This window comes from Anser brachyrhynchus, assembly GCF_964034855.1.
Source record: "Anser brachyrhynchus genome assembly, chromosome: 20".
Taxonomy (NCBI): domain Eukaryota; kingdom Metazoa; phylum Chordata; class Aves; order Anseriformes; family Anatidae; genus Anser; species Anser brachyrhynchus.
In genome coordinates this window covers 5,973,220-5,999,988 of record NC_137713.1, presented here as the reverse complement: position 1 = coordinate 5,999,988, position 26,769 = coordinate 5,973,220, and the positions used below count along the sequence as shown (strand labels likewise).

At 42.6% G+C, this 26,769-nt stretch overlaps 2 protein-coding genes across 2 annotated transcripts; one reads left to right on the top strand and one right to left on the bottom strand.

Annotated features, from left to right (window-relative positions):
• Positions 1–362: 362 nt before the first annotated feature.
• On the bottom strand, positions 363–3,840 carry SMYD4 (SET and MYND domain containing 4; the record flags this gene model as incomplete). The annotated part of the gene is made up of 6 exons (XM_080563329.1): positions 363–544; positions 851–1,033; positions 1,352–2,510; positions 2,931–3,020; positions 3,477–3,627; positions 3,710–3,840. 6 exons carry the CDS (start codon positions 3,838–3,840, stop codon positions 363–365), a joined length of 1,896 nt encoding a protein of 631 aa, XP_080419455.1.
• Positions 3,720–26,769, top strand: RPA1 (replication protein A1). The gene is made up of 17 exons (XM_080563400.1): positions 3,720–4,063; positions 4,433–4,480; positions 4,969–5,047; positions 5,630–5,738; positions 6,547–6,635; positions 11,222–11,308; positions 12,427–12,559; positions 13,436–13,538; positions 14,659–14,727; positions 14,872–15,064; positions 16,218–16,357; positions 17,961–18,109; positions 19,322–19,454; positions 20,481–20,657; positions 21,936–22,043; positions 25,311–25,397; positions 25,749–26,769. The coding sequence occupies exons 1-17, from the start codon at positions 3,839–3,841 to the stop codon at positions 25,854–25,856; spliced, it is 2,037 nt and encodes a 678-aa protein (XP_080419526.1). The 5' UTR covers positions 3,720–3,838; the 3' UTR covers positions 25,857–26,769.

Here is a 26,769-nt window from a genome sequence, read left to right as displayed (position 1 = left end):
GCAGATAGTGAGACTCTCACTACACGTAGCCCCTACAATTACACCATGTTCTAGACTTCAGGCCCCAATTTTCTTTCCTAAATATCCCCCTCCACCCAGTACTATATCCCCCTGATATTATGAGGTTCCTCCTGCAAGTTCCAAGGGATTTTAACTTCCTGTTAAGGGCAGTATTTTCCCTCTAATGCTGGAAGATTGACAAACAAGAACTTTGCAAGGAAGCTGCTCAGAACAGTGAGATACTGCCTTGACTCTGCAGGGACTTTTAGCTTCAAAGCAGAGGTCCTGGACACAGGTCTTTAAATCCTGCCTTTCCCAGAGACCCAAACATTACACATCCTGATCATGTTAAACAATCATAATTATGGACGAACTACCTGCATTGAAGCCTGGCAGCTAGGACAGCAAAATGAGTTCCTCACGGACACCACACTCTTGTCGCCAGACTCTAACTCCTCCAGGCACGCCTGACAGTGGCACTCAAAGAAATACTGACTGAGAAGCTGTTGTCTCTCAGCAACCTTCATTCTACATCGGTGAGGCCCTGCAAAAGGATGGCAAAGGTAGAAAGCGCTGAACAAGTACAGTTCCTAACATTAGCCTAAAATCTATCTTTGTTAAAACGGAGACTAAACGGAACATCTTTTGGGGAGTACAAAACTGGAGACTGTGAAAGCGTGATAGTGGGCTTAAGAGATAAACACTTGGTTTGATAGCTTTGATCAAGGCTCATACATAAACAAAGACTCTAGCAACATTAGACTGGGAATCGTGATATTATTAGCTATCAGTCAGCGTGCCAAGCAGAGGTGAAAGGATGTCTGTGTCTTGAGACAGAGTTAACACTTACCATAGCAATGGAAAATCTCCTGGCCACTTGAGATCGGCTGTGATGCCCTGACAGTGGCAGCTGTCCCACTAAATGACACACTGATATTGGGGCTGCACGAATGGTTCAGAAGGCTGAGGACAGGGAAGAAGGCTGTTGCCAGGCGCACGGGTTTCTTATTTACAACAGCACCATCTCCAGACCCTAAAGAAAGAGGAAAAACAAGTATGTTAAGAATGAATTCTCTGTAACCCGTCACAAATTGGGCACTAGAAAGATTCTTTCCCTAGAGAGACTATTTCCCTAGAAAGATTCTTTTAACAGAAAGATTTCTGGTGTATTGCTACAATAAAAAATAGCTAAATATCATCTACGTATGCACCAAAGAACAGGCTGGCATGGGACAGGACATTAATTTTAAGCAAGTCATTCCCATCTGTAACAGGAGCTTTCTACAGCTCTCTGCTTCACATGAAACAGATAAGCAAGGATAACAAAGAAGAGCTTAAAAGTTTTTCTTACCCAACTCCCGCATTACAGTGATCGCTTGTGCATTACATTGCAGCTGCAACACATGCCTCAGCATTGCTTCTGCCATAATCTGCAGCTCTGGAGACAGCTCATCAGATGTTTTTTCACATGCCTTAGGTCCGGATCCCTTCTCAGACGATTCCTGACTCAGAACAGCAGCCTCCAGACCGGCTTCTTGCAGTTTCCTGCATATAGCTACTACACTCAGCATGCAAAGGAACTTATGTTCAGGGCTATGCTTCTCAGCATGTGGCAAGAGGTTGAACACAGCTCGGTAAGAACTCTGGTACTGGCCATTATCATTACAACCAGGGATACCTCTGGTTCCAGTTCTCGTATCTGGTGCCTCACTGGGATGTTTACATCTTGCCTTGGTGTTATGAAGATCTTCATCATCATCATGGGACCGCTCCACCAGCCTGCTAACCTCTGAAAATCCTGCCAGTAGAACAGTCCTTAAAGCAACGTGGCAGAAGACCCCTAACATGAGAAGCAGCGCTCCCAAGGAGCACTCTGTCCTGTGGTATTGCTCCCATGCCGTATCTGCACAGTTTTGGCTGCAGTACTTTGCATAACTGCACCCACGGCAAGGCACAGAGGCTAAAAGCTGCTTCAGACAACGGTGGCAATAAAGATCTGCATTAGTGAATCGAGTATCCCACACCATTTCACCGCTGTCCTGTAGCAGGCGGCTCTCCCCTTCTTCTGGGCAGAGCACGCTTACAAAGGCCTCCTCTTTCAACAGGTTCTGTCCTGGCAGGATGTCCCGTGAGGCCACCAAGTGACGTCCTTTCTCTGTATTGAACTTCAAGCTCAAAGATGAAGACGCACCTGAAATACTGTCGTTCTCTTCCCAGATCTCTGTCTCTCTTTGAATATCACCACATGTTTCTCGTGCAGCCTCTGGACAGCTCTCTCTCTCATGTACTTTAATCTTCAGTTGATTTAACTTCTTCAGCAGCGTCTGGTGTGCAGGACTAGTCATAATCCCATCCAGAGCAATTTTATTTTCCACTGCAGCGAGGGTGTCTGCTGCATCCTGTACCCTCCCCAAGCACAGCAGGCATTCAGCTTTCCGCAGCAAGACCTTGGGCAGCAGTCTGTCTGGATAGCCATGACTTTGAGCCCTGGCAATATCTTCCAAACAAACCTAGAAACAAAGATAAGGCCTTTTAAATGTACTTGAAAATCACGTGCACTTTTATTCCGTCTAAGATTCAACATGTTTTAGTAAGACTGTTAATCGGCAAATTTCCCGTTCGTAGCCAATCTGCGGCCAGATAAAGACTCCTAACATAGAATAAGAAGGAAAGCGTGGAAGTCTAAGTAACGATGGAAGCTTTGAGCACAGCTTCAGCAGCTTACCTCTCTTGCTCTGACAACCTGTCGTTATTGCGGCCTTTACAGAAGCAGCCACCTGAGGCCCCCCGTGCAGACATTGCATGCCAACACCTCAGATACCGCTTGGGCTTTTTTTTTTTTGCCCTATTTCCCCTTGTGCACACTGATCTGCTCCAGGACGCTCAGGAGCCCAGCCACCACCCCTCAGGGGCGCCCCGAAACCTCTTACCTCAAAGTGGCCGAGGTGAAAGAGAGCAGCCGAGCGGTTGGCAAAGCACAGGGACGCCTCGGGGCTGCCGGGGAGCTCGTGGGACGCTGCCTGCGGAGGAGAACGGAGGGCGCTGCCTCACGGGGGGGGGGCACCACGGGCTGTGCCTCACCGGGGGCACCCTCAGCGGGACCCTCCTCACCCGGATGCTCCCTCACGGGGAAACCCCAAACACCGGGCCTCGGGGTGACCCCGAACACCGTGGGGGGGGGACCCCAAACACCGTGGGGGGGGGACCCCAAACACCGTGGGGGGGGGACCCCAAACACCGTGGGGGGGGGACCCCAAACACCGTGGGGGGGGGACCCCAAACACCGGGGGGGGGACCCCAAACACCGGGGGGGGGGGACCCCAAACACCGGGGGGGGGGGACCCCAAACACCGGGGGGGGGGGACCCCAAACACCGGGGGGGGGGACCCCAAACACCGGGGGGGGGGGGGACCCAAACACCGCGGGGGGGGGGGGACCCAAACACCGCGGGGGGGGGGGACCCATGAGCCCCGTACCCGCGAGTAGAGCAGCGCAGCATCACCGTAGCAGCAGCCGCCGAACCGCCGGTTCCCCTCCTCCCGGTACCAGCGAGCGGCCGCTGGTTCCTTGCCGGTGCGCGCCCGGCGGCACAGCCGCTGCAGGGCCGCCGCCTCCTCCGCTCCGGGCCTAACGGGACAACGGGAGGGGGGGTATCAGCACCGTTAGGCCCGGCCCGGCTTGTCCCGGCCCCTCCGGCCCCACCGCTCACCTGAGGAGGCCGCAGGCCAACCGCAGCGCCTCACCCGGCGGCGCCGCCTCCAGCCGTTCCCTCAGCGCCGGCCCCAGCGCGGCCCGGCACCGCGCGGCGCAGCGCCGCCATTCCTCCACCGGCAGCGCCATGGAGCCGCGCTCCCACCGCCTAATGGCGGCGCCCAGCCGGGTGAACCCAGGGAGCGCTTCCGCCGTACGGGGCCGGGCAGCCAATAGGAGCGCTGGGACTGCCGGCGTCATGACGCGCCGGAAGCGGGAGCGCGGCTCGGAGCGGCGGGAGGATTTGGCGGTGGCGGAGCGCGGCGGGAGCGGCGGCACCATGAGCGTGCGGCTCAGCGAGGGCGCCATCGCGGTGAGCGGCCCCGAGGCGGCCCCGCGCTCCGGGACCGGGCGGGGGAACGCGTCTGGGCCCGCCTGGGCTCGGTTCGGGCCCGGTTCGGGTTGTGGCGGGGCGCGAAAGCTGCGCGAGGCCTGGCGAGGAGGGCTCGGGGCCGGGGGCGCGGCCCGGGGAGGGCGGCGGGGACGCGGTGCAGGCTCCGGTGCTGAGGGGAGCGGCGCGGTGCCGTGCTCTGAGGTGGCCCCGGCCCTGAGAGCCTCTGGTGGGCCCGCTGGTGCCAGCCTGTCCCTGGACACCCCCCCCCCCCCCCCCCCCCCCCCGGGGCCTCCTCCAAGCTCGCGTGGCGGTGGCACCTTGCTGAGTTTCTCTTTTTCTCCTCTCCAGGCCATCATGCAGGGGGAGAGCGTCACGAAGCCTGTGCTGCAAGTCATCGTGAGTACTCCCGGCCGCCTCTTGCTGCTGGCGGGTCGGTGGTCAGCTTCAACGTGGGAGGTGGAGCGGGGCTGTGCTGCAGCCAGGAGTGCTGTGTGGAGGAGCCCAGCGTGGCTGACGTGCCCTCGATGTCATTTAGAGTAATAGGTTTTGTGTGATTTGAGCTGTGCAGTTGATAGCTGCATTCAAGGTAGGCAAGTTCACTTTGCTTATTAATCATAGAAGGGATCTTAAAGACTACCTAACTCCAACCCCCTGCTACGGGCAGGATGCCACCCCCTAGATCAGGTTGTCAAAGCCCCATCCAGCCTGGCCTTGGACACCTCCAGAGATGAGACATCCACACGTTCCCTGGGTGACCTGTGCCAGTGCCTCAGCACCCTTACAGCAAAGAATTTCCTCCTAATGTCTAGAAGGTGTCAATTCATGTTTTTGAAGGGCTTCTGAGGAAATGAGGAGGAAGTAACAATCTGGTGTTTTCCCTATAGAATACACGGGCCATTGCTACAGGAAATGGGCCTCCACGTTACCGAGTGTTGATGAGCGACGGGGTTAACACGCTGTCCTGTAAGTATAAAAAGCTGCAGTGAGATTTTTGTAAGTGGGGCGATAATGATCGTGCTGAAGTTCAGGTTTAACGTCACATTGCATAGTGATGAAAGAAGCATTGGATGAGAATGTGGTGTAAGTGGGGACTGCAGACTCTGAAGTGTGCAGCTGCATTTTAACGCTCAGACAAATTCCTTCTCTGGAACTTTCTTTGTGAGGTTGAAGCAATTAACTTGCTGTAGGATACAATGAAAATACAGACATCTATGTATGTTTTTGTAATGCAGGTTTTTAAAGTAGTTTGTCTTAGTCTTTTTCTGACTTCTTTAATATATGATCATTTTAGAGGTCTTTTCCAACCTAAGTGATTCTGCCATTCTATTGTTGCACTCTGAAGTTTGGGGAATAAATACAATTAAGTCTATGTTCAGTGTTGGCGACTTGTTAGTTGTTACACTGTTTGATATGTGCTAGTTAACTGAGCAAGTTGTAGGTCTAATGTAATGCTAGTAGGCTGGCCGGAAAAGTGTCCAGTTGTGGCAGACCCTCTTAAGGCTGGCGTGAGTTAACTGTTTCAGCATATTTCTCCTATTTTTGCAGCCTTCATGTTGGCAACGCAGCTGAACTCTCTCGTGGAAGAGGAACGCTTATCAGCCCAGTGTATTTGCCAGGTTAACAGATTCATTGTCAACAGCTTGAAAGATGGAAGGTACATACATTTCTTCAAGTATGGTTCTACAGAAGAACAGCTGTGCTAGCAGGTGCTCTGTCCTGGGTGACTAAGCAAAGACCAAATCCTTTTGATTAGGATTATCTGAAAATAATAAGACTTTAGGGTGCAGGAGGGAAAATACACAGCGCAGGCACTTACAAAATGTGACTGCAGCAGGTGCACATGTGCCTAGCATAGTGACTTAGTAATTGAAGACTTCCCATTGGAATACTGTTAAATCATAGTGTTTTTTTTCAATTCACTTAAAACTACCCGATGTGGTAAAGAAACAGTGAAGATTGCATGTTGCTTAGGTGTTGTAAAATCTTTGGTCTGTTACGAGACTTTAAGAGAAGCAAGTTAGGCACGGTAAAATGAGAAGTGATCTGATTGAAGCGATCATCTAAAAGCTGTGTCTGTCTGGGAGAACACGATAGGAGGTTCTGCATCTGTTTTTATTCCACAATTTTCTGGAGGGAACATAACTTCTTTTGAGGCAGGAAACGGATTCTCTTGTGAAATCTGGCATGGTTTCAATACTCTTAAAACACTGATTCAAGCCATTTTTGTGTGCCCATGCAGCCTGCCATCGGCCGTCCTTGGTGAAACGTGATACTTTTTCAGGCCTATTTGTACATCATGAGAGGGCCAAGCTGACAGTGAAGAGCTTTTGTTTTCCACATCCCTTGTAAGAAGGATCAGCCCCTAATGGTTGCTTCTGGTATCTGTGCAGAAAGGATACTCAGCCTGATAGACTTGCAGAGAGAGTGAAAGTCTTTTATAATTGTCTATTTTGTGTTTGTAGGAGAGTGGTTATCTTGATGGACTTAGATGTTCTGAAAACTGCTGATATGGTTGGTGGTAATATTGGCAATCCAGTGCCGTACAACGAAGGTGAGTATCCTCTGTGAACAAATAGCTCATCTGAACGCACTATCTGTTATGATAGTCTTTCAGCTGTCTTTCTTTCTTTGCCTTTAAAAAGAAGCAGTCAAGCATGTTCAGCTTTCTTATGCCTCCAGCACTAATGTCTGTATCTCGAAAATCCTTTCTGTTTGTGTAACACAAAGTAGGGTTTGTTCATATTTTCATAAACTCTGCATCTTGTCTCTAGCTTCAATCTCTAAATGGCATTGAGAAGTATCTACACTCTGTGATAGCATTGACAGGTTTTTATTATATGTTAGTGGTCTTTATGTAGAGTTTCAGTAGGTATGTGAAAGCTGTTCAATATCTCTTTGTGATGAGTAACCAAGTAAGTTAGGTTTTCTTCTGTCTGGGAAGAAAATGTCAGGAGGGAGATGTAATAATGATCTATAAAACTGTAAGATGGCACGGAGCGGATGAATAAAGAATGACAAATTTCTTTTTCTCTTCTGCATTCACTTGATGCTCTTTAGTTCTCATATTATCAGGTAGTGGTTTTAAAACAAAGGCTGTACTACACCCCCAAACAGTGTATAGTTAAATTATGGAACATGCTGCTACATGAGTTAGGTGCCAAAAATTGGCACAGGTTCAAAAAGCAATTAGATATAAAAAAAAAAAAAATCCATTAAAGGCTGTTAAACATAACAATACATCCTCTGTGTGAATGTTAGGTTCAGGAAGCACTAAAACTTATATTGCTCGAAGTAGATAGATGAGATACTGTTAGGAAAACATGGCCAGCATACAGACTTCCCTAAGCATCTGGTCCTATGCTGCCATCTGAAAAATGATGATGCTTTGGGTGGCCATTAAGCTGACCTCCTGTGAATCTTCTGCTTTCCACTGCTGAAGTAACTGCATTCTTCATTTTCATGTGCTGACTTACGAGTTGTCAGACAAACATTTTTCAGGTTAGTATAATTTTTTTCCCCCTGAGATGTTCAAAAGTATGTTCAGTTCTTATAGTTCTCTTTCTTAAAAAGAGGGAGGATAATAAACACTCGAAGAAAATATTTGAACATCTCCAACATTGATGTACATACAGATAATGGCTGACATTTAATAGCAAATAGCTTTTTTCGGTGGATTTTTTTCATTTGTCTCTTTTCTGCTGGAATTGAATTAATTTATCGCTAAGAACTAGTGGCAACAACTTTCTGTAAGATATTTTGGACAAATGGTGGTAGGTACGCTGCCGTTCTGGTTAAAGATCTACTTTATTAACTGAAGCTGAAATTAGCTTTTGTTGCAAAGATGTCTTTCTTCATCAACTGTTCTTTTTCCTGGGGAATTAGAGGTGCGTTTGTTAAATGAGCCTAAAAATCCTTTGTTCCTTTGATAGTTACTTAGCTGATTGCTGTTTAAAAAATGTGTTGACATCTCAGATTTTATGGTTTAATCCCACAGTTGCTGTAGAGACCAGGATTTTCAGAACACCTATTGAGCAGACTGTTTTGTCTCTTTCTCCCATTTCTCTTGCTTGTGTGATAATACACAAGCATGTTTCTTGTGAACTGTATGGTGTTCTTCTCTTGTCCTACTGTTGCTTAGAAACAACTGGAAATCTTCCCTCTCAGAGAACTGAGTTGAAAATACACCCTTAAGAGTATAAATTTTGGTAAAATTAAAATGATTTTGATCAAAGTTGTGTTCCTTTGGACTTTAAAAAAGTACTCAGCAATGAAGTTTTCAAATCTAAAAGCTTTTGGGGATGGAAGTGTTATGGGTCTGTGATCACAGAAAGCATGGGCTTGCACTAGGTGGTTAAGAGATGCCAAAACTGATGCAATGTATATTTTATTTTAACACATTCTGCAAAATTCATGCTTTTTTTTTTTTGACATTAAATAAGGCTTCAGTTATGGAAGATGGTGATAGTTTAGATTAGGTATGCTTAACCTATCCTTTATGCTCTGTAAGGCTGTCTCATTTGTCATGAAAGCCTTTGTAAAATGACAGAGGTATATTTGAAGTTGCAGCTTCTTTAAGCTTTTGTGTATGTATCGAGAGATGATACTTTTGATGAATGCTCAGCTAATGCAGAATGAGTATGTAAGAGCACTTTTTTTTTTCCATTAAAAAAAACAGTTTTTAGTCCTACTTTTCATCTTTCTTTAAATGCAGATCTCAAATTGCTAGACATAGGATTTAATGCTATTCTTTCCTACCACAGTAGGACCCAGAGAGTGAGAAGATGCCTTTTGCCACTTTACGCTTGAGCAGTAGGTGGTTAATCTCACTAACAAGGAAGCTGGAGATGCAATCTCTGTAATACACACCATAAAAACTTTTCAGGCGGCGTTTCATAATAGTATTATAGAAAATTAAGATTGAGCAGTTTAGTTCTTTGTAGAAAGCTATATGGTAATGTTATTACTGTCATTAATCTCATTGAAATTACTCTGATGTTGGACTTCATTCTTACTGTAACAATTACTTGCTACTTATGTTTAATTTCTGTCATTAATCTTTCAGTGTTGAAATGCTTGTATACTTATACATTTGCTTGAACTCCTCTTCCTGCTCTTCCCACCATCGCCTTTTGGGGTGCATTTTTTCAAAGTGTGTTTCCCTCCTCTTCCTCCCCTGTGCTGCTGCTCGGTTCTGGAACAGGCCTTCTGTCATAATGGTCCTATAGCAAGACCTCTGGGTAACAAATTGTTAGAACCATAAGACTACTGCTGTACTGCTCTTACATTAGATTGGGCTAAGTTTAGCTTAGGTTTGACAAACCCGATATACGTAGCAGAAATGTGATCCGGTATTTTAAGTGTGGGTGTTTGGTGGTTGTTTTTTTTCCAGCTTCTGCTAATAAAAATTAACGGCAAAAAACAAGCAGAGGAATTGATTTTTTCTGAGCAACCTAAGTGATCCGTAGGCCACCAGCCACTACAAGTCATAGTTTAGCAGTCCCTCGACTCCACAAGCAAGAAAATTGGAGAGATTTTCTCTTTTTGTATGTTTGAACACGTGCACAGATGTGTTGTTATATTCTTAATGTGCTGAGAAACGCCAGGCTTTGGGTAAGCAATCATTAAAGCATGATTTTGTGTTTCATAATATACCAGTACACTAATAGTGTGTTTTTAAAATTTATTTTATCTTTTGTATTAAAACATTTTTTCCCTAGGACTATTTGAAACAGAAGTAAAAGGAAGCCTCTTCCTGTTTCATATGCACATTCCTGTTCTTCTTGCAAATTCTTTCCCTACCCAGACGTATTTTCTCTTAAGTGGTTTGTTTGTGTGTTTTTTTTTCTTCCTCCCCTCTCATACAAAACAAATTTGGGGTGAAGCACTGGCTGGGTCCTCTGAGTGAGGCAGCTGAAGGAGGGTGAAATTCGGTTTCTCCATCTAGCGGATTCTGCAGTAAGTGCACATCGCTGTTTGACGTCACTCAGTTGCTAGGGCGACTCCTGTCACTGCTTCACCACTGTGGCTACTGCGACAAGTGAGAGGAACAGAGTGGTTTTGTGCAAAGACCTTGTTTTGGGTATTTTCTTAAATATTTTTTTGGATTAAAGATACCTAGAAGGTTACCTCTGTAGGCTACGCAACGTCAGGGTCTCCTTGTGTTGATTCCGCTCCTGTACCGTCCTTTCTTGCCATTCTGCTCTGGGACTCTCTGCTTCTGTTCCTTGTGGTGATTATGGGTTCAGTCTCACCTTCTTTTCCACTTTCCCTGTCTGTCTTGCTGTTCACACCCCTAATCAGGAGGGACTTTGCCTGCTCAGGCCTAAGACTTCCTGCAAACTGGTGGCTTAAGGAGTTAGTTGGGTCCAAAGAGACAAAAATGTTGGGTATTTACTAATCTAGAAGCAAAATATTATAGGAAAGTAATTATTTCTGTCAAGTAATGCAAAATTTTGACCTATGGATTAGTCTTCTAATGTACTGTTTTTCTATATATGTCACTTTCCTCTTTCTTGTAATTTATCATTGGTGTAATGCAAGTAAAAGCCCTGGAATCTACAAACACATGCAATATGTGCTTACTGTGGCATGTCATATCCCAAGAAAGGACTGGTGAATGCGGAAATGATGACCCCATCACCTCCACGTTAAATTTCTTCATATTTTGGAAATAAAATGTAGCAGGTGTTTTCTTTGTCTTGCGTTAACTGCAGGTTTGACTTCATCCAGTGTTTTCTTGGTCCTCTCCACATTTTAAGAAGGAATTCTACAATTTTTTATCTTTGCTGTTAGGTAGTAGCAGAAACTACCTGTCAGAGCAATAGAAGCCTATAAAAACTGAGAAGTTGTCAAGATTACTTCAGTGCTGTCCTTTTAAATAACTGTCAACCCTGAGTTCTTCTCAAGTAGAAAGCAGTTGCTTGAGGAAAGAGATCTGACTAGGATTCCTCCATGTAAATATCGTTCAACAGATAGTTTGCTGCTGCTGTGCCTTATAACACCTGATTTTTAGCATGTGTTCTGTGTTTAAAATTTTGTTTTCATACAAAACTTATTTCTTCTTAAAAATGCTTAAGGGTAGTTTTAATTACTGTGCTCCCTGCTGTACTAAATGACCTCTTTCCATTTAATTACCAGGGCAGGGGCAGCAGCGTTCTTCAGCTCCAGCAGCAAATGCAGCACCTAACAAACCACAGCAACAAAATGGCAATGTGTCAGTAGCAGGTAAGAATAATCCTGGGCAGGAATTCTGGTTTCTGTTTGTGCACTACAAAACCACAGCTTAAACTTAAAAAAGACCCTTTCTATAATAGTGTTGGACAAGAAATTACATTAGACTAACCTGTAGCTTGAAAAGGTGAATTATCTCAAGAGCCTACTGTACACTTGAATTAAGAAAATCTGTCCCGTTTCCTCCTCTTGTCCAAGAAAGGAGGGGGGATGTAACAAAAAAAGAAGGAAAAAAGAGGGAAGCAACTTTGACAAAGCAATGTAAACTGAACATCTAGTCTGAGGCAATTTTGTGTTCTTGAAGTGGTGCTCTCTGGACACCCAAGTAGGCCACAGTGTGGAGCTGAGTAAAAGTTGTGTTATCTGTGCTGAGCTATTGAGGCCAAACAGTTTAGGTGGTGCAGGACTGAAATTAATTCGATAGTACATCTATAAATACAATGTTTTGATCAAGATTTTGAATAGCAAGATGCTGAAAAAGGCGGTTGATATAAATGTCAGCCTGTAGACTTATTTTTGAAACGAAGTTGTCAAAGTCCTAGCTGTTGGTACTGCTTCAACTTGTCTGTATTCTTTATGCAGGTGTTTAAGTATTTTGGTTTTTTGAAATATTAAATTTTAACACTTGCTTACTCCAGCAGAAAACAAGTTTTTCCTTCCTGTATTTCAAGCTGGTGATGAAAGCTCTACATTGATACATTAACAAGATTCTGTTTAGAACTGGCAGTATTGCCTTACATCAGGAGACAGTTTGGTTGTAGGGGTACAGTATCTTAGTTGTTCCCCTGAGTGGTGTAGATCCAAACCTGCATGTCCTGCATGGTAGAAAATACGCTGCAAACTGGTTGTTTTCCACTTAGACTGTGTTTAGCAGACTCAGGATACTTCTCCATTTCCACTCTGAAAGTCTGAGTGTGTCTTTTCTGTGGCAGTTTGCAGCCTAAAAAATACTTGTGACCAGGAGAAGTGATTCAACAAACTTCATGGTGCTATAAGGGCACCACAGAGCTCTTAAATGAGTTGGTGTTAACCTGCCTTTTGTCTACACGGCTGAAATTCTGCATGCTTGCTTTTTTTCTTTTTTTTTTTTAATTCGTTTTCTTTTCTGAAAGGGCCTCCTGCTCCAAAGTACCACGCTCCCTCAAACCAGTTCAGTAAAGCGAGTGCTCCCAGCGCAATGAAGACACCAGGGGGATCCCAGGCTAAAGTAGTGCCGATTGCCAGCTTGAATCCATACCAATCTAAGTGAGTTTTAATGGTCTGCCAGGTATTAATCAATGTCACAGGCATGAAGGAACAACTTCTTTTTGCTTTATCATCCTTACTGAGATGTATGAATCTCTGTTAAATCGTTCTTCATTAAGTTTTGATTTTATCAGTTAACTTGGGGAGGGGTGCAGGAAGGGCGGGGAAACGAAACAAAAATCCACACAGCACAGAAACAGCTGTACAGGTTTTTGGTCTTTTTTTTTTTCATCAACACTGACAATGTGAGACTTGCCTTTCCATTGTCTTGGTGAAGTTACCCTGTTGAGCTTGATAGGTTTTTAATATTTTAGTCGAAAATCAATTGACTTCTCTTTTTTCCTAAAGTGACCTTCTTTTTGATAAGTTAATGACAAAACAGCTCAGTAAGCTATTCACTTCAGCTACTGTTCTGTTGAAAAGCATGAGGATGTAATTATTTTGTGAATGACATTTTAAAGTTATGCAAACTGATTTGATTACCTAAGTTAAATGCAAATCCTATAATTGGGCTCTTGAGTTCTAACGTGGCTATTCAGAACAGGCAAACTGCTCTATGAGAAATGTACCCTAAAAAGTAAAAGATTTGAGGCCTGCTTCTGTGCAGAAGGATTGTTTGCTGCTATATCGTACTAGATGTTTTATGCTTGGCTTTGTTGTTGCTTTCTATACAACTTTCTGCCTTTAATGGTCGAGGCCATTAAAATAGAAAGCAGCAGAAAGGCAGGTAGAGTTGCTGAGGTGCAGTGGAAGAATTCTGGCTTTTAAATAGTGACGTTCCAGTTCCTAGGGTTGGTAAATTCAATCTCTTTTAAAAATGAAGAAGAAAAATATAAAAGAGGACGTAGAACTTTTTTTTTTCTTGCACAATTTCAGGTGGACCATTTGCGCTCGTGTTACCCAAAAAGGCCAGATCCGCACATGGAGCAACTCCCGCGGGGAAGGAAAGCTCTTTTCTATAGAGCTAGTTGATGAAAGTGTAAGTGTTATATGTTGAGAAAAAGATAATGTATGCCAGATGCTGATGAACCCTTTATAAAGACAGAATAGAGGAAATAAAGTGTATTACAGAAAATGTTTTTTTATGACGACTGAAGTTCATATTCGTATATTCATTAACTTGAGCATCAGTGATCCAGTTCTTATCCAGAATGAAGTCTTATATGTATGGCATTACTGATTATTTTTCATCAAAGTCTATACTGTGTGACTCAATCTCTGCAGCCTCAAAATACGGTTGTTTAGGGAAACTGACAACCTAATACTTAGGTTTATCATGCTTTCCTTTGGATTGAGAATGAGATCTCATCTTTGCTTAGTTACATGTTACAAAACAAGGAGTGAGAGGAGCATTGCCTCCAAGTTATAACCTTTCATTTTCGTGAGGAAATCAGAGTATAAATTATTGTAATACTAGGAAATTTCATCTGTGGTTTGTTTGGGGAATGGTATCTGGTTAATCTAACTAAACTCGCAGTTTATCAAACCTCTTATCAAATTACAGCCTTCTGTCATGAAAACAAGATTCTGCAAGATTATATTTAGTATAAAATGTGAGGTTAATAATGTAACGTGTTGTCACCAGCCATTTGTTTTCTCTGCATACTGTTAGTACTCTTTTTTTTGTTTTGTTTTTAAATTTATCTATTGAGTTTATAATTGCAATTAATTGTAACTTAAGGACTTGACATCATGTATGAGTAGGAAGTACCACAATATACCTGTGTGCTAACTTGTCGAGCTAGGTGATCTATTTGAACTTTTTCTTTCCTCGAATGGCAATTAATGCCAGTTTTAGGAGTACCTGTTCAAAGGTGTGCATATGATGGCAATTCTTTTGCATTTTGTTCTGGAGCTCCAGAGATGCGAATGAGACTTGAATGTGAGATGTGATGGTCAGGTGTAGAATGTGTTGTTCTAGCTAGAGCTACAAATCTGAGGAGAATGGTGTTTTTTTTCTCAAATGCCTGGAGCTAGCCTGGCAACCCACACTGTGTCTGTAGAACTGATGCCACTTAACAATGTGAAGGCTTTATTTATTTACTTATTAATTTTCATGCTGAATTTCAGTTCTTACCAACTCTCCTGTTTTTCTCCAGGGTGAGATTAGAGCTACTGCGTTCAATGATCAAGCAGACAAGTTCTTTCCTCTCATTGAACTGAACAAGGTACAGTAGTATTGTGCTTTCATGGACTGACATGAGCTAGAAAAGAGGAGCTTCAGCATAGCAAGGATTTTTAAAGGTGAACACAATCCATTTTCTCTGTCTGACTTCCGATAATATCCTCTGTTTCATTGCTTTCTCCTCTAGGTATATTATTTTACCAAAGGCAATTTGAAGACTGCTAACAAGCAATATACAGCTGTTAAGAATGACTATGAGATTACATTCACTAATGAGACTTCAGTTGTGCCCTGTGATGATGCCCAGCATCTTCCATCTGTTCAGTTTGAGTTTGTATCCATCTCCGAGTTGGAGAACACACCCAAAGACTCAATTGTCGGTCAGTCTAAGTAGCGAAATGGCAAGCTATAAGGCTTTGAAATTTTATTTTTGTCGTGAATGCTGGGGGAGGCAGTGAGCAATACAATGCTTTGACTGTTTTGATCTTTTGGGTGAAGTTAGCCAGCGGTGGTTGCCATTAAAAATGCCTTGGGCAATTATACTGTTAAGCAGTCTTTATCCTATTCTGCTAACAATGTGTAATGATTTCTCTGCAAACTTGTGCTTCAAACTAAAGGCAGTAAACGATACTTGTTTATTGTAGTATGATTGTTGTTTTCCACAGAAAAGGGTTGAAGGAAAAATGTCCTTGCTCAGCACGTGTGTGTTTCATACCTTCCATGATCTTGCTTGCTTTCACTATCTAATTATCTCTGTAGTGATTTTGGCATAATTCAGTGAATCCAAGTCCAAGTTGCATGACTGTTTTGGCTTGCTTTGTGAAGTATTGGAGGTTTGTTTTTCTGTAATTTGTTGGGCAGAGTACTCCGGAAAAATCAGAGGCTTGGGTGGGGGCGAGGGTTCTCAGGTTTCACAGGCACAAGATGCATGTGATTCAGAGGCATTCAGCTAGGAATTTTAAAGGTAGATCTGTCATGTTCAAAAAGGAATAATGTCAGGGAGTTCAAAGGGCATGGCATTAGCTCTTACTGCCCAAACATGCGACTTTCCAGGACTTGCTGGATGTTTTGTGTTGGAAGGGACCTCTAGAGGTCATCTGGTCCAACCCCCAAAACTTATTCAAGTTGCAGCTTATGGCCTAGGGGGCTGCAGCGAGGGCACTAGCTGGTTGCTTGTTTGTGGCTGTCATTTTTGAAACCCCTCGCTTGAGAGACTTCTTAACCAGCAAGGATCAGGAGCTGAAAGTGATCGCACTTTGGCAGAGTGTGATGGAAAGAGATTTCTAATGTGGTGAGGCTTGAATTTATGAATATCTTAATGAATTTGTCAACAAAATTAAAGCACTGAAGAATTTTGTAGTAGAGCATTCCTGCCATAATACACTTAATTTCCGTATCAGATTTGATTTGAATAGGGAGCTAGGATATTACAAGGTAAAAATCTGTCACTAGGAATGAATTCTTCTCTTGCGGTCTTGTATTCCCCAATTGTGACCCTTGAGCATCTCTAACTAAATTGTAACTCTTTTTCAGATGTAATTGGAATCTGTAAGAGCTATGAAGATGTCACTAAAATTACAGTGAAAGCTAGCAATAGGGAGGTATCAAAGAGGAATGTGCATCTGATGGATACATCAGGGAAACTGGTGACAGCTACGCTATGGGGAAATGAGGTATGTGCTCTCTTACCTGTTCTTAAGCAAACGTTCCTTTGTGTAGGGTGAGGAAATGCACGCTGTTGTCATCTGAGATGGGCATAGCACTGAGACAGAGTCCTGGGTGTTTGAGGATCGGGGCAGAAAGAAGGTGAAAGACTGTCTGGTTTCATTCAGGTGTGATGTTCTTAACCTTTTTCTGACAAACTGCTGACATGATCTGACTAATGTGTTCTGAACAACTGCAGACATTATGTCTCAAGCCCAAAGACTGTAGATAACAGGCATCTGGTTTAGAAAAGAATACGAATTGTAGTTTGATTATCAGAAAGCCTGATGGCTACGGCTGTCTCGTTTGAGATGAATTTTATTCTTAGGGTGGGATACTTGTTACCTTGCATAAATCGCTGCTTAACTAGGGGGTTGAAAGGCTGTATCTCAGACTAAGAGTTTAAAATGTCAGAGTTTTGGAATTGAAAGATTGTGTGGTTGTAGTAAACTGGTCCTTTACCACTGGAAAACAAAGTCATTTGTCAAAAGGATAGTGTAGATTCTTAGGGATTTATATTCTGGTCTATAAAACGGGAGTGATCCTGCCAGCTTGGCGGCAGTGCTTTATGGCTAAATGATCAAGTAGGTGGCTAAACGTTAACCCTCTGCCGATGTAAATGAAGCCAACTGAAGTTCAATATCACAAAGTTTTGAGGTTGAACCAGCTTGTTACAGGAGAGGTTACTAGTGATGAATTTTTTGTGTAACTCTCAAGAGATCAGCGAGATCTGCATTTTACAGTCTTTTCACTTGTAGAGATAACACCAAGCATTGAGGGGAAGTGACTTACAGCCTGCAGCTGGTGCACTTAGGGTTAGAATCCATATCTGCCCAATAACAGTCATTGCCCTAACTGCCGAGCTGTTGTGTGTTCTTTTTGTATCCCATGGATACAGTGAATGCTTCTGCTAACTGTAGCTCATTTGTGGTCTTTAAGCACATGATCCTCTCCTTGCTCGTTAAGTGGTGTGGGGTCCTGAAAATCTATACCTTTCAAAGCCTCTCTAGTGCCAAGAGGTTCTTTGTTAGTGTCAGACTTTACTCAGATAGCAAACTGATGGCAACTGGACAGCATTAAAGCAGCTTTATGAGATTAAAAACAGAAAATGGAAAGTTGAGAAAAAGTGTTTGGTCAGTATACCTATGCTTCTACTTCTTATGCTGTAGTAGAAGAGACGTGATTGGCTCAGTTAAGCCAAGTGAGCTCTTCGATGTCCCAAAGAGTGGGATCTGACCAAATAACCTCTGTTCGGAGAAACCTCCATTCCCATAACCCATCTCTGTTTTTAAAATCCTTGTGTAAAGCTCCTAAAGGAGACTAATCCATTTTCTCCGAACAGCTTCAGCATCAATATAGAGTTTCTCCAGTTACCCAAGAAATGGAGTATTAGGATTGTTAGCTGCCTTTTCATAAATTTCTAGTGATATTTTTTGAAAACCATACCTCCCAAATACGGTAAGATAGTTTGATTTAGATCTTGTCTTTTGTCATGATCCATGAATTATGACCAGAAGTTCAGTATCTCTATTGTAGTGTGCTTACTCTTTCTTTTTTTTTCTGTACACGCAGGCTGAGACGTTTGATGGTTCTAGACAACCTGTGGTAGCCATCAGAGGAGCCCGAGTCTCTGATTTTGGTGGTAGAAGCCTTTCTGTCCTGTCGTCGAGTACAGTTGTCGTCAACCCTGATACCCCAGAGGCTTTTAAGCTTCGAGGATGGTATGACTGTGTTTGTGTTGATTCATTTCAGCCTGCTGTGAAGTATTCATTTTATTGTCTATATTTGAGCAGCCTGTAAAGTACTGAGGAAGGGGAGCAGACAGTATGGGTTCCATAGGAGTAGTGCGTGCTGACCCAAAGCCTTGCAAGGCAGCATGAAATCAGACTTTGACAAACTCTACTTTGAGTGACTAGCTGAGAGAACAGTATTTATTTATTTATTTATAGCAGGGTTTTTCCACTTTATGGAATCTGATGCGTACTCTGTTAGTATGTACTGGAGGAACTGTTGACTTCTTACAGTGTCTCTTCCTTATCAGATATTTTTCAGATAGCAAAATAGTTTCGGATAGTTTTGCTGTTGTCAGGAAAACAAAATGACTTCTTAGTGCTTCATTACTGCTTCTGGTGTAGGTAGTTGCTAAATTGTCCGCTGTAGCTACTAGCACAGTGAGACGTGGTGTATGTGCTAATGGGGTGAAGTCCCTACAGCATCGGGTTTTGTGAATCCTGGGTTCGCGTTCTGGCTAAATCCTTCAAACACGGATAAAACGTTTGTGTTAGCATTCTCCATTTGTCAGATTGAGCAGTGTTTCAGTACTTCAGAGGGTTGTTGAAGATGAAATTGATTGTGGGTCTTAGCTATTGCTGTCATATTTTAATTATGCTCAGTTTCTGAGTCCTTTTGGTGTGTTTCTTAAATCACAAAAAACGCCTGAATGGGATGATAGTACAATCTTTTTCTGAAAAGGAGTGCTTTCTTACTTTAACACAGGAGGCATAATTTGTTCAATGCTATTTGCTTTTTCTTTTGAAGCTGCTGCAAAGATAATGGTACCGTGTAATTTAATTTTAATTATGGAAATATCTTGATGCCCTTAAATCTTGTTATCTGCCTGCCTTAAAGAAGCGTGCAGTGCGTGGTTTGACCACTAGCTGGCAAACAAATTGCAGTTATATAGAACAAAGCTGTCCTCCTTTTGTGGGTTTATAAAATACAGTGCTAATTAAGTCAGAGTATTAACTTATTCTGAAATGCTATTTTTGTTTGCAATATACACAAATTACTGTAATTGTTTCCTTTGCAATCATTGATTTTTACAAAAGAAAAAAAAATCCCTCACGTATTAAGTACATGAAACTAAACGTAAGCTTTTGATAAGTCTGCATGGTCTGCTACCCAAAAATAGAAGCGCATCTTTGTGGTTCCAGGTTTGACTCCGAGGGGCAGCTTCTGGAATGCTCCTCGATCTCTGATGTAAGAGGTGGATCAGCATCTGGGGTGAACACCAACTGGAAAACTTTGTTTGAAGCCAAAGCTGAGAACTTGGGACAAGGAGATAAGGTAGAGCATGGCAGCTGAATGCAAGCATTGTGTATTGGAGAGGGGGTAACAAAAAGCTTATTGGAACTGTCATGTTGTTGAGCAATATGTGCTTACTCTGTAACTGTTTTTTAAGAGCAGAATCCAAGTTCATTGCTGATGTTGCAACATGATCCTTTGTTTGCAAGAGAATTCTAAGCCTTGCGTAAATAGTAAAAAATAGTCTACCCCAAAGATATTTGCATCTTTGCAAACATATAAATAGCACGAAGTATTACAGGAGGAACAGGTGCATTAAGAGGAAGTGGTTTTCAAGGGTGCACGCTTGTTCAGTAGAAAAGCTAGGAATAAGACTCACCGCTCTGGCATTCCAGTTCAGTAGCCTCTCTAGGCTTAAACTGCTCCTTGACTTGTTTAAAAACATTTTTGTTTTTCAAACTTAAGTGCTAAGCCTTTCAGGATGCAGAAGAACTTTTATCTAAGGACAAAACTTTACCTGTGATTCAGCTGTTTTCTGTGACATTTCTTGCACATGCTTCTTAATCAACCTCTGTTGATCTGTTGAAAGACTTGACTGTGGTCTTAAACCATTAGGATGATTATTTTACCGTGGCGAGTGGGTATTTTTGTTCTGTGGGCTATAGTTTAATCAAACGCTTATCTGCAATACTACACAGTAGGCTTTCTGGTTTTTGTACTGACTCCCAAAAGAAGCATAGGAAAGTGCAGAATCTTAATCCTGTGAAAAAGTAGAGATTTGAACGGACACAATGGAAAAGCAAATATGCTTTATCTGAAGAAAACCTAGCAATCAGAGTTTCCCGCAATGGAAACACAAAATAATCTTGCTGTAGAGACTTTGTTTAACATAATGGAAACCTGGAAATGATTGCAACAGAGGGGTTGATTTACAGTTTCCCAATAATCCATAGCTGTTAAGCTTTCTAATCTTAAATATCCAAGTATGGGTGCCTTGCTTTGTAGTTAATTCAGAATTGGAAAACATTTGAGTGTTTTGAGGCTAATGTTGCACACTCACTCTCCTAGGCGGATTATTTTAGCTGTGTGGGCACAGTAGTACATCTGCGCAAAGAGAACTGTATGTACCAGGCCTGTCCCTCTCAGGATTGCAATAAGAAAGTGATAGACCAACAGAATGGACTGTATCGTTGTGAAAAGTGTGATCGTGAATTCCCCAATTTCAAGTACCGCATGATGCTTCTGGTAAGTACGTGGACTAGAGGAGACCAGTGCTTCTCGCTGACTGCTTTCCCCGGACAGTCCAAGTTGAAATGTTTTGAGACAACGGGGTCTTAGAGTGCTGTTTGTCTGTCTATAAAGTGCCTATGGATTAGAGGATATTTAAATGGCTTGTATGCTGTACCTAGGTGAGGAATGTTTCATTGAGCTGATTAGCAGTTTGTTTTCCTAGTGCTCCAATTAAAAGCTTTTCTCTTTGCCAAAAAGTTGATGCTAGCTGAGTTGATTCTGGTTTCCAAGTGTACTATGCAGTGCAGAGTACAGATGGCCTACGCCTCTTCAGTAGTGAAGATAAACTGAAGTAAAATGGCATTTCTGGAGAGCAGTAATTGCACTTTTACAGCTGCTACCTATATTTAGTACATTTTTTTGTAGGTATTGTTCTGTCTCATGCTTTAATGGAGCAGGCTTCAGAGAGCTGTCTGAGGATTATTGTGATGCCCGCTTATCCCATAAGCATTGAACCTTTTTCTGTTTTACATTATAAATTAGAGTTGTAGCTGCTTCTTAGAAATGCTGTGCCAGGTGGGCATGCAGAGAAAGGGGAACTATCCCTGCAATCTCACTAAAACATACACTGCTTCTGAATAATTTCTAGCAGATAACTTCTAGGAACACACGCACTACTTAACATAGCAGAGCCCTTCTCAGAGAATATAAAGGCAATACTAAAGTTACAATCGTGGCCTTCGGAAGAGTTTGTCTCCTATTTTCACATTCCAAATTGTCAATAGCAGCCTCATATACGAGGCTAGTGCTTGATCTGTTTACTGCTCTGTCTTGTCCTTGAACGTTTTGGTAGTTGTCTCATAGCACGGCACACGTATTTATGCTCAGGTTCTCATGTCTGTACTAAGTAAATGCAGGCTGCAGTCTTGCTGGTGTCACCCTTGGCTGCTGCCATTCTGAGCTACCTGCTCTTGTTCACAGCCCATCAGTGACAGAGGAAAGGAACTGAATATACATCATTGTGTCACAGGAAAAGACCAACAAGATCATAATAGTAAACAGTGCGCTATCGATATTAACTTACTTTAAATGACTGTGACGTTCTATGGAGCTCTTTTAAAAAGTAAAATAATATGTCATTGTCTTCAGCTTGGGTTATGGAAAGTACCGATGGTGCATAAGGCTTTTTAACTGTGAAATAAATCTCTCTCATACTGTTGTACTTAAATATTAGGCAACTGGAGGATATTATTTTTGTTTGCTTTGTTTGTTTGTTTGTTTTTGTTGATTTAGGTGACCATTGCAGACTGTCTAGAGTATCAGTGGGTGACTTGCTTCCAAGATACAGCAGAATTCATTCTTGGGCAAAGTGCTGCTTTCCTGGGAGAACTGAAGGAAAAGGTCAGTCAGCTAGCTTATTAAGTCTTTAGTAAATGTCTCGAAGTTGATCTGTATTTTATACATCTCGTTGTTAGGCGGCCCTCAAATTTCCTGCTTTTTCTTATCGTACCGGTAAGGAAATATTCTTGTGACATTGACTTAAAAGGAAACATGGAGAAAGATGCAACATACCTGCAGAATATGAGTGCTGATCCAGCAGAGAGTGTGGTCTCATCCCTATGTGCACACACAGAGCACTCCTAAGTCAAGAGATACAGCAAGGGCGTTGGATTATGTTCACGTAGTTTCAGCAGAAATTAAAAGAATTATTAAAACAAATTTGAAAGGCCTATGTGAAAGAAAGGGATATTCTGCTTCGTCTGACAAGAACATGATCTTCCCATTCTCTGAGCTGATGGGCCAACTCAGGGGTCTGGTGGCCAGAGATTTCCTCCAGATGTTGGGCTTCAGAATCTTTTGCAAGTTCACAAATCATTGCTTCTCCGTAGTCTGAAGTTCTTGGCAGGGACTTTGCTCTTCTCAGGATTATTTTCCATGGGCCATCTGCCTGGAGAACAGAGGTTTGCCTGGTTTTCCCCATAGTTTGCTCCCCCAGTCAGTCTGTCTACCTCTGAGCTCTTTTGACTCTTAAACTGAAGATCAGCCTGTCCTTATCACCTGGACCTTGAGGGACAGCTGGCTGCTTGTCAGCCCTCAAGGTTGTAGTGCTATTGACAGCTTTAACACATTGACTACAGTTGAAAGGACAGGCTGTTTTATCATTGTACCTAGATTGGAAGGATATGTGAAAAACTGTTTTAGCCATGAATACTAACAGCGTTATTTCTCATGTGTTCCAAAAAATTGTTTACAAAACCAAAAAGTTCCAGAACGCTTTGTATGTATCTTTGTAAGTAGGCAGGAAGCTTTTTTGAACTAATGTGTGTTTGCCCTCCCTTGAAGGCTCTTTTTTTTCACCAAGTATTACCAGAAACTTCGTGGACAATACAAAAACTATGACTTTTAAAATAGGTCATTTGCAGAGATGCTTAAGTAATCTTTCTTTGGCAGATTAGAACAGTTTTTAAGGTGGCTGTAAGCCATTAAACACTAACAGACAGTATTTTCTTCCCTCTGTCTCTGTGCTTCTCTGCTGCATTTTCCTTTCTTCCTACCAAAATAATCTCTTCTTGCTTTTAGTTGTCTACTATATAAAATCTGTGTGGTTTTATTTCGTAATGATGTGGAAAACAGATTAAGTTCTTGAATTGTATATGAACACTGCTGTGCTCCCAGGCTAAGGCTATAGTATGATTGATATTAGGGCTCCATAGATATTCCAGATGTTGGTTAACCTATTGCTTGGCTGTGGGAGGAAATGAGCCAGAAGGGATTCTTGAGGCTGTAATCCTGATTGTCCTGAGACACTGTTGTAGCCCTCATCCATTTCTGCGAAGTGGGGCTAGCTTTCCTGTAATTTACGTACAGGAATGGTGTTTGGAAATTTCCTGCACTTTTATTCTGTAAGGTAAGTGGCACAAAGCTTGCGGTTCTTAGATGCTAAAACTTTTGTGGTATCCTGAAGGCTGGACACCTCTGCTCTGTAGGCAGATGTATTGCTATGGCATTCTAATTAGATGTGCCTACACTTCTGAATTTCCATTTTCAGACGTTCTTAACTTGTCAATATTTTCTTAGTTCAGTCATGCTTAATCTCTGCTAGAGTTCAAACAAAATTTCTTAGTCGCTTCTAATGCTGAAGAGAGAGGGGAAGGAGAGACAGCAGATCCTATGTAACAATACAAACATGTAATGTCTTCTGAAGAGCTGTCTAATGGAAATGGCCAGGGATAGAAAATGGAGCATAATATGGAATGAGCCCTTGAGCAGGAATGCTTTGTGTTCCAGGAGAAATTGGCTTTGATTTGACACTTTTATGAGCTTTAAAAACGGTACTCGATGCATTTTCAGCAAGCTTATCTTAGTGTTTTTTCTCAGAAGACCTCATCCAGTGCCCTGTGAAGTTGGTGGAAGTCAACTGCTTACAGGGTGTATTGAGTCCACGTACAGCCGTGCCGTGCTAAGCATAGATGTGCGTGCAAGGTCTTTCATCTCCTTCTCTGCCGTACTTGTTATGAAAGGAGGTAATGCAGGGTAGCAGTGACTGGTGTGCTAACAGCGTTTTCCGCTCACTAATGGTCCGTGTAGTCTGTGGCAGAGGTGGAAACAGGAGCCAAACACTTCATAAAGTGAGCTTTCTCATCCTCTAATCCATATGATGGTCACAGGAAAGGGTTTTCAATATTCAGGAAGCATATGCCGAAATGTTGCAGTCTGCAGCTGGCTACCCATGTTCTCCTTCATTTGTTGTACCTTCCTAAACCTTAGAAGAATCGCCCCGTAGCGTAAAAGAGTGCCGCACGCTTTAAAACCAGCAGTTTTCATACTTGGGATGTGAGTGAAACTGAGGTGGGTTCAGTTCTGGACCAGATGCTCTGTCTCCTTCTGGACTGACTGATCAAGTCAAGTGCATTTGGTAGAGAGATGTGATGATAATTGCATGCCTGTATCACCATGGGGCAGCAGGATTTTGGTGGAATGTCAGCGAAGATTTTATAATGCGTTTTTACAAAAATAAACTTTTTCCATGGTCTTCACAACTTGTCTAATTCTTTTCTACTGTTTTGACAAATTGTCTGAAATAAATGATGATTATGTTTAGTATTCATATGGTAATTAGAAGTAGCTTATGCTGTAAATGTGACATGGTCTTCTAGTGGTTATAAAAGCACTTTCAAAACATGCATCCACTTTTTATGGAGCGTCCTCTTAAATAGGTCTGTCAGGATGTGAAGGATGCATACAACCTTGATGTATAAGCAGAGGAGCTGAATGCCTAATAAGACAATTAATAGGCAAGTAGTTAACTCTGTCAGTGTCTGATTGTTGCAGAACATCAGAAATAGCCCGTTAAGCTGCATGAGAGAATCTTACGCAGATTTATAATGTTTTCATTCGGTATGTCTGGCTGCGGGCTCACTGCAGCTATACATTGTTTTGTTTAGGTTGCTAAAAAGATTTTTCACTCTGAACTACATCTTCTCTCAAAAACTTTAAGCTATTGTTTTGGCATCTAAAATTTGATGGAAAATTCAGGTCTGCATGCATGATCCAGTTAGTTCCAATATTTTGCCAACATCAGCAAGAGATGAACTGTTCTGAAAATTCCTGGTACTACCAGAACCTTGGGTGACTGCAGCTGATGTCTGTCTTTTGTTCTTCTCACAGAATGAGCAGGCATTTGAAGAAGTCTTCCAAAATGCCAACTTCAACACGTATGAGTTCAGGATCAGAGTAAAACTGGAGACTTACAACGTAAGTATCCTCCAAAATGCAAATAACGTAGCATATGGCTTTTACAGTTTGACTTCTCTCCGTAAGAGATGGCTTCATCCTCTTATGTTTGTGTGGAGAAGTTTCCTAAGGTACTTGCTCACAGCAAATACTGTCAGCCTTGGTCACTGAAGGAGGGGACTGCCTTTAAAGCTGCTCCCTCTCAGGTTCCTCAAGTCTGGCTTGTTCCAAATGAAAAGAGTGTAGCTGCTCTGGGAGTCAAGTTTGCTCGCCTAGCTAACCCTGGTACCAAGAACAGGGAGGGCAGAAGGAGGTTAGAACTGAGCATTCTTTTGCTGAGCACTCTTTGCATGCCATTTTTCTCTTTCACAGGATGAATCCCGTATTAAGGCTACAGCAATGGATGTCAAACCCGTAAACTACAGAGAATACAGCAAGAGGTTGATCGCAAACATCAGGAGAAATGCTCAGCTGGGATGAGAGGGCTGCTGCTAATTCATCAAAGCTAAAACTTGCAGGAAAAACTCGAAGAGAGGATGTTACACTGACTTTTTCCTTACCCCATGTATGACAATTTGGCATTAGTTATACCATGCATCGTAGTCCAGTGTAGTGGGCTAAGTGATTTAATTCATTTCTCTGAAGATACGTCCCTGGTGACTAAGAGTGCACTGAAACGGCCATGATGCTGTAGACCGCTGTGGTCTATTAAACTGTGACAGTGCTAAAGAGGATTCTCTAGACAGATTGTCAGTATCTTTAGACAACGCATTCAGAATGTCTGAAGTAACTTTGCTTTCTCTCTGTACGTAAAGCTGAATTATATAACCACTGTGTCGTCTTTGCAAGGAAGTAGTGACAACCGTGGCACTTGGACTTGTTCAGCAAAGGGTAGGAGGAAGAGCATCATACAGCTTTCGGACGTGGACGAAGGCGAACAGGTCTGTTAGCGCAAGTTAGTTCTTTTCTGTAGAATTCAAAGGCTTCCTTTTTCCACAGGTGCCATGCAGTTGTTAATGCTTGGAATGGCAATATGGTAGAATTATTAATCAAAGACATATCTCTTATATCTGAAGAATATCCTTCCTTCAGGGTTTAATAGACTGAGTCAGATGGGTCTGATATTAATCAAAATTGTCTCTTCTGAGGAAGGCAGATAAGCATTGACTCTCCATCCCCCAGGGAAATCTAGGCAACTACAAAGCATTGCTTTAGTTTTCACTTCAATTAATACTATAGGTTTTTGACTGATTTTAGCGCACTTTTCCTGCCCGTATATATTTTGTATGTCTGTATGTTCACTTTCTTTGGTTTTATTTGTAATGATGTTAATCAGAAAAAAGGTCTTTCAAGGGGGGAGCTTTGTTTGAATAAACACTGTTTAATTCCTGTA

Excerpts from the sequence above, each read along its gene's own strand:
- RPA1 (XM_080563400.1), top strand. The coding sequence starts at position 3,839 with ATGGAGCCGCGCTCCCACCGCCTAATGGCGGCGCCCAGCCGGGTGAAC. Across the intron at positions 12,560-13,435 it reads TTGAATCCATACCAATCTAA|GTGGACCATTTGCGCTCGTG; the intron begins GTGAGTTTTAAT and ends GCACAATTTCAG. Across the intron at positions 22,044-25,310 it reads TGGGAGAACTGAAGGAAAAG|AATGAGCAGGCATTTGAAGA; the intron begins GTCAGTCAGCTA and ends TTCTTCTCACAG.